Source organism: Polistes fuscatus, unplaced genomic scaffold, assembly GCF_010416935.1.
Source record: "Polistes fuscatus isolate 324 unplaced genomic scaffold, CU_Pfus_HIC Scaffold17, whole genome shotgun sequence".
Lineage (NCBI taxonomy): Eukaryota > Metazoa > Arthropoda > Insecta > Hymenoptera > Vespidae > Polistes > Polistes fuscatus.
Window position 1 is genome coordinate 1,742,075 of NW_025113075.1, and position 13,358 is coordinate 1,755,432.

General features: G+C 32.5%; 1 protein-coding gene across 4 annotated transcripts; it reads right to left on the reverse strand.

Moving 5' to 3' along the window:
• Positions 1-249: 249 nt before the first annotated feature.
• On the reverse strand, positions 250-11,977 carry LOC122515112 (metastasis-associated protein MTA3). Of its 4 annotated transcripts, XM_043632312.1 has the most exons (14): positions 11,771-11,977; positions 10,754-11,496; positions 9,077-9,144; positions 8,831-8,924; positions 6,290-6,472; positions 4,551-4,802; positions 4,197-4,468; positions 3,916-4,104; positions 3,087-3,506; positions 2,395-2,992; positions 2,159-2,308; positions 2,040-2,069; positions 1,361-1,622; positions 250-1,275 (listed from the first exon to the last, which is right to left on the reverse strand). In XM_043632312.1, exons 2-14 carry the CDS (start codon positions 10,851-10,853, stop codon positions 1,137-1,139), a joined length of 2,757 nt encoding a protein of 918 aa, XP_043488247.1. In that variant the 5' UTR covers positions 10,854-11,496; positions 11,771-11,977; the 3' UTR covers positions 250-1,136. The 4 variants fall into 4 exon arrangements, with proteins under 4 accessions (XP_043488247.1, XP_043488249.1, XP_043488248.1 ...); XM_043632314.1 differs by lacking the exon at positions 6,290-6,472; XM_043632313.1 differs by lacking the exons at positions 2,040-2,069; positions 11,771-11,977.
• Between the last annotated feature and the right edge of the window lie 1,381 nt (positions 11,978-13,358).

The window sequence follows — 13,358 nt, forward strand, 5'->3', positions numbered from 1 at the left end:
ACACATATATATATATTTTTATATAAAAATAAAGACTGAAAAAAATGATAAATCATTCATTTAAAATAATTAGGATGTTCAAGCCGATCTATGATTTTTTTTTTAAATTAGATTATGCAAAACCGCATTTCTCATGCGTTATGCATTTACATAAAAGTATATTTAACAAACATTATAAATACATTAAAATAATAAATTTTTTAAAAGTTTATATAAATGTATTTGATATATAAAAAAGGATGGATTGTCGAGGTTAAGAAACTAAATATATTCTTCCACTTATGCTTATGTTTATTTATTAATTGTTGCGACGGAAGTCATCAAACTTGAAAATTTAATAAAAATATTCACAGTGAGCATTCTTTCTCTCTTACGTTCTGACCCTTTCTCTCTCTCACATTCGTTTCTGTACGTGCGTACAAACGTATGTACGCAACATTATTGCGCGTGTATATGAGCTAATTTTTTTTATCCAACATTGAAGTTGTGTCCAACGGATCAGGACAAGTTTTTAATTTGTTGTTGCCTGGCTATGCTGTATGAATGGTGTATGATTTATATGTACATTCAATTATTAATAATTATTATTAATAACAACAATAATTAATACGAATAGAAAATCATGTTTCATTCGAATGACTTGGATTTTTTATTTTTTTTTTGTTTACTTGCAATTATTTTACCTTTTTTTACTTTTACGCTTTTTTGTTTATACCATTTTTAATTTTTTTATTTTACTTTTACTTTTACTTTAATTTTTTCTTTTAAAGTTCAATGAAGAACATTTAACTTCATTAATTTTACTCATCTTTCGTCCTTACATGTGTGAAGTTTACAATTGGTAATGTTCAGTGCAACATGCAGGTTCGGATAAGTGAGGCCTTCAGTTTATCGACGACTCGCTGTTTTATTTAACGGGATTCGACTAATGCCAGCCACTATAGCAAGCATTAGATCTCTCAGTTAATTATTTTTTTCTTATCAATTTCAAAGTTGTTCTCAATGATAATACGCTTTATAGCTGCAGTCTTAACAATAGCCGTCACCCTGGCACTGAAGTATACCGATGACACAATAATTCCAATAGCAGCAGATACTGATTAAGAATCAGCTGCTTAAACGTTCATATTACCGATTCAATCGAGTATGACTACCATGTCATCTCCACGTACCGTTCTTTGAGAATGAGGTGCATGTAAGGGTGCCGGTAATCTACGCCATGGTTTACGAGCTGCTCTTCGTAACTCCACCGATGACAAAGATCTTCTAATTCGTCTGTAAAAAATAATTTATATAGAATAAAATCTCTTCCTTTCATTAAATAAATTTTTATTATTATATTTTTATTTTTATTACTAACTTTGTCTGGTCTGAAGCACGGAAATAAACATCATCGGGTGCATCCATCCAGGAAATAACTTGTTTGCGCGCATTACTTCTAGATATTGGTGGACCAAGTGATAAAGAATTCGGAGGGACAGGTCTTCCATTAAGCGGCGGTGCTAATGGAAGAACCGCAGGAGCAGCATGTTCCAAAGCATGTTTTGGATGTAATTGTTGAGAATGATGAGCCCTTTTGGGAGGTGGTGGACCACTGGAGAGCCCTGGGTTTAGGGCAATACCTGTAAAATAATAACACAAGATATCTTTTTAAACTGTTAGTAAGTTGGAAATTTTTTTGTAAACTCGTTCATGTTTCTAATCCATGGACGCAAGAGCATCGCTAAAACATACTGTTGGAATAAATAAATATATCTCTAATAGATTAATCAGAAAAAATAATAAATCTTATAAAAACTGTGTTGTATACACTGTTTAAAGTTTAACAAATGTTCTTTTCTTTTTATTCCTCTTTTTTTCTTTTTGAAATATATTTAAACTTCGTATGTGTTAAGTTAAAATAAATTCGTTTGATAATACTTTTTAAAAATATAATCGGTGATAATTCATAAGGACATATAAAATCTTCAAATGTCACGTGAACAGTCCAACATTCATGTTCATTTTTGCTTTCTCTGTTCGTTAAATTTGTATTTTACCTTCGTCCCAATCCACATCAGAGTAGTAGCCAGTAAACAGAGACAACATTCAATACTAGGGAATAGGCTTTAACCATAAAGAAAAAATTCTAACATCATTAAGTATTACTATAACTTACCATCCGAACCATTGATTTCATCAAACGGAGGCCTTGTGCGTTTCATTATAGTTTGTTGAGCTTGCATAGCAGGCTGTACTTGAGGAGGAGTTAATGTAAGCCTGTCTATTTCTGGTTTATTTGGTACTCTTTCATATAAAAGACTACCATCTGCAAAATGATAAATAATTAGCTTAATATTACATGAAAATTTGTTAATAATATTAAAATTATATAAATAAAAGATATAAGCATACCAGGTGCTTTAGGAGGACGAGGAAACGAAACACGATCTGGTTGTTTACGTTGTGCTGGTGCCGTAAGTGTCAACCAATCCCAATCCCCTGGTTGTCTTGGAGAAGGATGATCACCCAAACGCGTGGCTATATCAGTAACACGTGGACGAAGTTTGGGTCGAGCTGCACGCGCTAAAATGTGCAATTCATTAGGAGTTTTCGCAATTAATTGAGGGGATGTACAATAATGCCGTAATGGAGCCTGATTCACAGGTTGATGAGGTGCTCTGGCAGCGTGACGCGTACGCAACTGCATAGCGCAAAGTCGACGAGCAGCTCGTGCTATTGCCGATGTACGTAAGTAAAATGCTGAGCGAGTTTTCATAACAGGTCGTGGGGAACCACCACCACCACCCCCACTTGCTCCGCTTCTTAAATCAACACCATGAGCACTGGCATAATGTCGGCTAAGGTGAGCCTTCAATTTAAATTCTTTTCCACAAGAAGGAATGCTGCAACGATGGGGTCTATGAGCACCACCAATTCCTTTACTTTCTTCATCAGATCCAGCACCACCTCTTTTTCGTTCTAAATCTACATCATCGATACGAGATGGAACCTAGAATGAATTCATCCAAGAATATTTCATTAAATTATCTTTAATATGCTTAATTAGATAAAATACTTTTAATAAATCCATAATATATATATACCTTTAATCCACCATATTTTTTCCAATACATCCAGCACGAATGGCATAAACGACATTGCATGTGTGATGGGCCCCAAGCATACCATTGTGAGCTTTGCATACCTTGACAACTTTCGCATGGTTTTCCACCAACACCAACCATAAGCATACCAGTATTATCAGTTGCCATATTGCCGTTACTATTGCCATTTAATATATTTGTTGGTTTTCCATTAGAATTATTAGTATTTCCCAAAGGAACAATCGTAGTTCCAGATGCCGTAGACGAAGGTACTGGTGTTTTATTATAATTTGGTATATAAACTTGTTTTAATTTACTTTCTGCTTCTACGGCCTTTACCCTTTTTTGTTGTACGTAACGATCGGTCGTTTTCCACATATAATAATATTCAATAACGTTTTTCAAAGTTTTCCAGGGTAACTGAGAAATATTAAGTTAATATATTGAAAAAATATAAAAATATATTGGAAATAAAATAGTAATTATACAACATGAGGCAAAAATCGCGCACCAACGTATTATAGAAATTATTCAATAATAGAACTGAAAAATTATAAATTTTAAGTTGAAAGTAAACGATTTAAGGACACCGCGTATCTAAGATATAAACAACTTTTATATATATATATATGTAAATAAAATATATAAATGTAAATATATAAATGTAAATAAATAATGCGGTTTTAATGATAAAATAGTTTTTATACTTTATACACTATATAGAACATTGATTATGTACTAAATTCTAATTAGGTACTACAATGGTACTTCAATGATGCGCGACCTTAGCCTCATCCAGTATATTAAATTAAAATATTAGTATGCTTACAAAGTCTTGACGTATATCAGAGAAATCCTTTCCATATTTATCAAGAGCTTCTTCAAACAAATTTGCCTCTGAAGCACTCCATTCCTCCATTTCATCTCTGCATAATACTGGACCAGTACTAGGCACCAATGATGACATTGCTTCAGCTACATCATATTTGTGTCGATGTAAAGTATCCATTGCATGAAACTAAAATAATACGATTGAGATATATCCAATAGTTTGAATACTAGATCATTATTATTATTTTTATTATTATTACATACAAATGTGTTACTTACTAGAGTAATATCTCTGGATGCAGCAGCTGCGGACATATGTAAAGAGGGTTGTTTGACTGACGAAGAACAATCGAGAGCTCTTGCAAAAGTACCAACAGATCGACTAACAACAAGAAATTGATCAATTTGACGATCTGTCAATGAATGACGTGGCGTCCAGACTAATGTCTCTAATTCTTGTAATCTGCGAGGATCTGCTTCTCTTTCAGCAGGTGTTAGAGGTGCCGGTGCTATTCCATCAGCTTGATATCTACTTCCTACTCTAATTTCACCTATAACATTTAATATGATAAATGAATAAATATATTAAACATTAAAAAATCATCAGTTTAATATTGTCATTCAAATAATTACCTTTATCTGCTAATAAAGTACGTTGAGCTGGATCAAAAACTAAGCAGTAAAAGAACGAATCTTCTTTATTTAGATAACTTAATAACGATTCTGTTTCATTCAATAAAGTCACACAGCATTTGCCTCTTATATGTGTGGCAGGCATTGTTTCTACCTGTCGAGATAAAAAAAGTTCTCTATGCTTCATTTGATGACGTTGTTTAGTACTTAATTCCATTACTCCTCCAGGGCCTACTACACTTTCTTCCATGCCTGTATTAAAAAAAAAAATGTTTATACTATCGCGATTGCATATACTATGATAGATAACTAATATTAGGAAAAGCTTAAATGATATTTTGCTTAAAAATAAATAAATAAATAAATAAAAAAAGAAAGAAAGAAAGAAAGAAAAAAGAAAGCTAAAAAACATAATAAAATTCACGCTTAATTAAAACTTATGTTTTATGTTCATTAAACGATAAAGTTAGTAAAATATATATTTTTCACTATAAAATATTTTTTAATGTAAAGAAAATTTGAATTATATTAATACTTGTTCATGTAATACAAAATGTCTTTTTTTCTTTTTTTATCAATAGAGAATATTTTCCATACGATTAAATCAAATGTAAATGAAACGCAGGGATATGGCAGAATCAATCAAAATGCGCAGTATAATAAATGAACCAAAAGATACTAGCAAGAGCGGACAACAAAAAAATGTGCAAAAATAATTGTAAAAGTCGATAATAACATTCATAGCATAAAAAGAAAAGTATTTTTTTTTTTTTTTTTTTTTAATAGAACAAAATATGTAGAGAAGCCTCAGATTACTAAAGAATCATCATTCTATACGGCGGGATTTGTTTGTGAATTGATGAGGATGATGATGATAATGATGCTGACAAGAATGATAAATAAAAATGAAGCCAAACATATCATCAGGAAATGGAAATGTTCGATGAATAAATTTAAAATGTGTATACTTATATAGTAAGTGTAATATTAAATATATATATAAATGTATAATATATAATATATATATTATTACTTATATATATTTAATATATAACAAAATATCATATATCATTCAGCAAATATATGCTATTATATTAAAAATTTAATGCAATATGAAGTATTTGCATGATGAATAGAAGATGTACGGGTTTTTCTATAAATATTACATTTATAGATGAGTTACCGAAAACTTCTTACGTAAAAACTACGAACGAGAAGCTCCGATTAACCCAAATTGTTGTCTCTTTGGCCTTACAGTGAATTTCAGCCTTTTCTTACAGCAAACACCAAGATTACAAAGAATTTTAAAATCCCGCCGTTGAATCTGTAGCCTTACATCATCACTGGCTTCTATATACAACTAATGAAATAATTAAGGAGCACAATCGTGACCCTTACCGATGAATCTACAACTACTTATTTTAATTTCCTTGTATAAATAGATTTCAAAATTATATTTTTCAATAATATTCATACTCTAATAACATTTGTTAATTAAAATCCTAGAATTGATATAAAAGTACAAATCTAATTTTTTCTAAATATTTTATATTTTGATCTAAAAAAAACTCTAGAATTCTAAAACAATAATGCTTTTTTTTAATATAAGAAATTATTAAATAAGCCTATACAATATATCATAAATTTCTAATCTTAAAGATACAAAAATCTTGATATTAAATATATATTTCTACTAGATTCATCTGTAGTGGTCACTTTCTAATCGACTGCTCACTCACCATGGGGCTCTTGGGCCTCCGATAATGGGGCCTTCAGCCAGCCCCCTTTCCCGCCCCCTTTGTTCATCACTTTTGGGCCAATCCCATCTTTATTAGTGATTTCCTTAGTAGAATCTGGATTCTCCAGTTTCGTACTCTGTGTGCTTGCAGGAGATTCTGACCTTTGCTGCTCCGCACTTGCCACTGGAATTTTCATTACAAAACCCACTCTACTATTTCTGATTACTTATAATTGTATTTTTTTTTTTTTCAAAACTAAATTCAATACAAAAATAAAAACAAAAGTCTAGTGTCTACGAACTACATACAACAAAGACTTTTTAAACACGAATAAACCAGTAAGTTTTCTCTACGTATTTCTTGTTACTACGTATAGATAAATATTATATATATATATATCTATATATATATTTTGTATCGATAGATAAAGAATCTATAAAAATTTTATGAAAATGTTGTCCACACAAAGCTACATATATATAAATATATATCAATATATATAAATAGAATTTTGATTTAATTAGCCAATTCCCATCCACGTTTCTATTTACTAATTTAATTAACGCTCAAAACTTACTTTTACGAGCTACAAGATAATATCATTTTTAAATATTAATAATAGCAATATTATTATTGCCATATATTTATAGTACATTTACTATAACATATACGATAGAAATAAATCTACTTTTCCCCTTTCTTATTTTGCAAACAGTAATACAAAATTAATTGATTAATAACAGACACACGCGAATAGATATAATATTAGTAACTTATTATACGTATTTAAATATTTATAACAATCTTTCATTTTCCAAACCAAAAAGAAGTAAACATACAACATACACACAGCAATAATAAAAATGTATATTTGTAGTAAAGATATATCTAGTTCATACTGCATACTTAGTGTATATGTATTTGTTTATATATATATATATATATGTATAATATGTATATATATAATATGCATAGATTGTAGATAGGTTTTTTCAGAAAATTTGCACAGCTCGAAATACGGGGAACGAGAGGTAGAATAGGGAGAGTCTGATTTGAAACAAATACCGGCGGATAGAGATACAATACAAGTAGAAGCACGTAAGAGTGAAAGAGAGCGGATGCTCACACACACATTCTTACTCGCGCACGACATAAAAGAAGGGAGGATGAGGAGGAAGAGGAAGAGGATGAGGATGAGGGGGTGGAGATGGAGGTAGAGATGGGGGTTGAGGTGGAGAAGGTGGATGAGGAAGAGGAGGCATGGTGAGAGGCTGAGGAGGGAACAAATGCTTAAAACGAAGATGGCTAGTGGAGGCCCACCACCGCCACCAGTTTTGCCCAGGCTCGCACACTCGCCTGTGTGTGTGTGTGTGTGTGTGTATAAGTATAAATGTATGTGTGTATGTATACCTTCGTCCTTTTCCATTCGTGATACGTGTATACGTATGTATTGCAGTGTCCAAAGAGAGTAGTGGCGAGTTGGGTGTATTTGTAAGTATGTGTATATGTGTACGTGCAAAAGAGAGAGAGAAAGAGAGAGAAAGAGAGAGAACACACATAACACGTACCCGACCAACCCCTGCGTCAGTCATTCATTTAGTTGAGGCTGGCGGGAGGAAAGGTGGAGGTGGAATGGGGGCCTTGGCGGGTGTACCGCCCCCTCCTCTTTCTCCCCCGATCCCCCTTCGCCACCTCCACCTCCTCCTCCTCCCCCCAACCTCCGACTGCCACCCCCAGCAGATCGATACAACCCCCATTCCACCCCACTGCCACCCCCCAACTTTACTTATTATACATTCCCACCCTTACCCCCCAGCTGCCCCCTCAATCCCCACGTCTCATTATCTTTGCCACTGCAAAGGAAAAATCGAGAGAGTTTCGGAGACTCACACACTCTCACATACACGTACACACATGTATATATGTATATGTATATGTATATATATATATATATATGAAAGAGCGCGCGTAGACGACACATGCATACACGTACCTCTTCCATTTCTATCGTATTCTGTCGCTTTATCATTGACAAATGTATTTACGAGCACGTATGTTTATGTATATTTGCATGTATATAGATATAGATATATAGTATCTATGTATTCGTTTAAAGTTTAGTTTTTTAAGCCTTATTCTATATTAAATGTTTGCAGTTTTGTCTAGCTTGTTTCTAATCGCCACAGGTGCGAGTTAAGTTTATATTTAAAATGGAATATTATTTGTATAAAAATAACAAATATGTTTATATATAAATACGTATACACATTTACCATACGTACGTACTCGTTAATGTACTAATCATACTAATGTATTTTTTCATTTGTTAAAAACGTAAAATCTCAGGTAGATTTAACAACGTATATTTTATCTGTTATTACTTTGAAAACAAAAAGAATGCTAAAAAAATAAACATATCCTTCTTCTTCATAATTATCATCTCACTGTGTGCAAATAATCAAAATGTTTTATACATTTTGATTTATATTACTTGTTTTTAATCAAATAGAAATTTATAGAAACCCATGGATTTGTACTCACACTGATGTTTATCTGCTAATACTATTAAAGTAGAGGGTAAATCCCTCCGCCTAAAAAAACACATGACTTTTGCTTCAACGTTTCCATTTGGAGTCTGAAAAAAATAAATAATATGTTAATATATGATATAACATAAGAATGTATTATTTTATTAATATTAAAAATAAATATCTCAGACAACATTTTGATGACCAATGTACATATGAGATAAATTTAAATGAAATTATTGATTAAATTTGATTTTACCTTATTTAACTCTTCTATCCTTCTTATTTGGTAAGGAGAAGTGGAAGATGTTTCAAAATATACATAATCTGAAATAATATTGATACATTTGTTAGTTCAACATTAAATAATTCCATATAATTAGAAATACTTAGATAATAAAATATATTAATATAAGTAATGCTTAATAATAATAGAAATATTAACGTTCCTAAGTATACAAAAATATTTTAAATGAGTATAAGTATTGTTACATATTTGTATTGCAATTGAATAAACTAATTTCAAAATTATTTGTTATCTAACACAAAAATACTATAATCTTGAAAGAAACTAAACAACATTTCTATTCTTCTGACCGAACAAACAAAAAAAGAGAAAGTTACGGTTGTCCAAAGTTTCCTTGAAAAAACAAACAATATTCTTATCATTTTTTAAATAAAAAGAGAAGACAAGAACAAAGAATTACAACCCTGAAAAATGTTCTACAACGATTCAGGCGGATTTGAACTTTGCATCTATATGCACGTATATCTGATATTTAAACAATAAGTAAAATGACCTTTCACGTTTTCCAAAATTGAAATAAACCATTCAATTTGTAAATCTTCGTTTACATATTTGTAGAAAATTGCTTATTCAAGTCTTAAATTTCCCAAATTTCCAAGAATTTCCAAATATTTACTTGAAAAATTCTCGTACTGACTCATCATAAAAATCTCTAAATCTATTCTTTCATTAATTAAACAAAACACGAACAAAAATATAATCAAATCTTCCTCATCGGTGAGTGTCTGAAATAGCTAGAAAAGATTGGCGGGTAAACAGAAAGAGAACCATTACAATTCCACCATTTCAAATACTCAAAGTCTACCAACGCGTTTTTCCGAGAAAATAGCAAATAATTTTTTAAAAAATACTTATTAAAAAAAGTATAAAGAAATGATTTCAATCAACGGGATTCATCGTGCAAGAAATTAGCATGACCCGAAGGAAGGAGCAATAGTGGGTCCGGTATGGGGTGGTAGGGAGATAGGTAAAATATGGGGAGAGAGAGAGAAAGAGAGAGAAAGAGGGAGAAAGAGGGAGAAAGAGAGGAAGGTGAAAAGGGAGAGGAAATGAGGGGCTGAGTGAGTGAGTGCGGGGAAGAAGAGGAGGAAAAGGGGGTGGGAATAGCGGGAGGGTAACGGTAGGGAGGAAAAGAGAAAAGCAGACGTAGACGTACAGGACGCTGTACGGTAGCGGGGAAGCGGTAGCAGGAGGGAGGGGAGGATGAGAGGAGGATGAGAGGTGGAGGGGAGAATGAGTGGTGGAGGAGGCAGAGGCACAGAGGGAAAAGAGGAGGGAAAAGAGAGAGAGAAAGAAAGAGAAGAGGGGCTACAGAGGGAAACGAGGAAAAAGGGGGGAAAGACGAAGAGAGAAAAGAAGAGGGGTCTCACGCGCGCGGGGAGAAAATGGGGTAAAACGGGGACGCCATAGCGATGCCATTTGCAAACATTAATTTGTCCTAGGTTAATTAAAGCCGCGTTGTTTGGTGCTCGAGCTCTATGGTAGAATGGAAGTTTCGCGTTAACGTAGCTCTCAAATATAATATCTTTTTTCTATTATTTTTTATGGGGGGAGGAAGGCAGGTACATGTTTATTATACTTTCTTTCTATGGTATTTTTATTGGGGTATCTTTGGTTGCAATACTTTACCTCCCACTCGGTACATGTTGGCCGTCATGTTGCTGGCGTCCTGTCCAGCCCCAACAGGAAAATTGGCGTTCTCGTGGTTCTCTCGGTATTCGGCCGGCATCGGCACGAACTCGTCCTTCAACGACGCGAATTTATCGGCCCCCCAGAATCACTTATTTTCCACCAGTCCACGAAAATTTAATCACGTCGCGGTGTCACTTCATCGTGTTTGTTGTCTCTTTCTCTCTCGCGCACGCTACTTATTATTCTTTTTTCCTTCTTCTTTCCAGTCTTATACAGAAGTTCTGTATATGTCCTCTCTCTCCCCTCTCTCTTCGTCCCTTTTCTTTTTCTGTATATGTGTCTCTATCTCTATCTTTATCTCACATTACACGAGCATCGCGCGCTTCTTTACCAGCAGCTGGCTCACTACAGCACTGCCACTCTCGACGCGACGACTACGAAAGCGACCAGAAGACTACTCTACTTTACTCTACCTCTCCTCTCCTCTTCACCTCCTCTTCACCACCTCTTCCACCTCCTCTTCCTCCTTCTCTTCTCTTCTTGTTCTTCTACTCTTCCACTACCTCCACCACCTCTTCACTAGACGACGACGGCGGCGACGACGGCGGTGATGATGACGACGACGACGACGATGACGACGACGACGACGACGCACGCGGAAGAACTGAGCAAAGGATACAACGCCGCACGCGCGCACAGTCCCAACTCTTTTCACTTTGTTTCCCTTCTCTCTCTTCCTTCTTTCGATGTATTATATATATATATATATAATGCATATACTTATATCGATATATATATATATATATATACATATATATATATGTGTATCGTCTATATCTAATTTCTTGAATACTCGTATCTATTCGATTTGACTTCTCGAATATTTAGTTCGTTCTTCACTTATTTATAACGTGATTACAACGATTTAAATATAAGAACACAAACGGCGGCGAATATACAACAATATGACGAGGATACGAATATTAGCGAGAAGAGAAAAAATAAGTGCGTTACATAGTCAATGTCCGTTACTTGGTTCACAAATGAACAACGCCATTTTCATTCTGCCGCGAGCGCGAGCAGGCTGTACGATCTTTTCCCCCACCACCAGCATCACTACTACCACGCTTACCAACACTGTGTCAAACTATTCTTTTCTTCTCGCTAGACTTGAATTCTTTTACTTTATTAATTATTTGGCGCCAATATACTTTTTACTTTTATTCGTATTTAAATAATATTTATTTTAATAAAAACAAAAATTAAAGATTAGACGATTTAATTGAAATTCAATCGACACTCGTAAGATGTCCTTTTCGAGATCACAGCGACACTATGGTCTAACTAAAGCATGCCAACTTATAATACTGTTATGAACACTAAAAAGCACGATCATTGGTCGAATCATATCGAGAGAATTCAACGTTTTATAAATTACCACCAACTCGAGCGCCTCTTATTTATTCTTTCGTTTGTTCATTGGTTATTTTACTTCTGGTAAAAAATTTAGGAACTAATAAAAACTAGTAATGCCATGCCAATGTACCACTTAAACGTTCACTAAATTTAAGCGCGAAATTTAAAATTTATCGATAATTAATCATTAATAATACATATAATATTCAATGTATTATCTTCTTATTTTGTATTTTACATACAATTTAATATAAATTAAATGTAATATATCATAAATTAATCATATATTAATCATATATTAATCATAATATAATCATATATTAAATAAAAACTCACTTTTAATTAATTTATGAAATATTTATATTTATGAAATTAGTCTTTCTATACACTTCCTTACTCGCAGTCACATACTTCTTTCCTCTTCTTCATCTTCTTCTCTTGTATTGTTAAAAAGTATTACGTAAAAAGATAATTAAAATTACTCGCTAAGACGCTAAGCTTATACGAGATTGCCTTCTTCTTTTTTATTTTCTTTTCTTTCTTTCTTTTTTGTTTTAATGCGAAAATGTTTGGTAATGCACCTGACTAACAATAAATAGAATGACGAACGTGTCGATTTGATGCGAATACGTAACACAGGATTATATTCATATGTACATACATAATTATAATAATAATAATAATAATAATAATAATAATAATAATAATAATAATAATAGCACTAGCAGTTGCAATTGTAATAGTCTAGTAATTTTAGCAATAATAGTAATAGTTGTAGTTGTAATAATAATAATAATAAAATAATAATAATAATAATAATGATAAAAATAACATAAGTGCTTTATAATGTAATAATGAAAATAATAATACACTGTTTCATAAATGTTTATAATTTAATTTCATGAAATTTCGATAGTTACGTAAGGCACACCCTATGGTCTTTTTCTTTTTTTTTTCTATAAAGTGATCTTGTCTTGTCAACGTATAAATAAATGTATACGGTTGTAATACGCGATTAGCCTAACTTAATAAATGTATTATATACTATTATTTGTGAGAATTATTAATATGCTAACTATAGGCAATAATCTGTTCTGTACATAATTCTATCTTTTTTACGATGGATAATCGTAGGCTTTAATAATAATAATAATAATAATAAAATAATAATAATAATAAAATAATA

Bases quoted from the DNA above. Each gene is read 5' to 3' on its own strand.
- LOC122515112 (XM_043632312.1), bottom strand. From the start codon at position 10,853: ATGCCGGCCGAATACCGAGAGAACCACGAGAACGCCAATTTTCCTGTT. The intron at 6,473-8,830 runs GTGAGTACAAAT...TGAAAATTCCAG, and splicing joins ATTAGCAGATAAACATCAGT to TGGCAAGTGCGGAGCAGCAA. The intron at 2,993-3,086 runs GTATATATATAT...AATTCATTCTAG, and splicing joins AAAAATATGGTGGATTAAAG to GTTCCATCTCGTATCGATGA.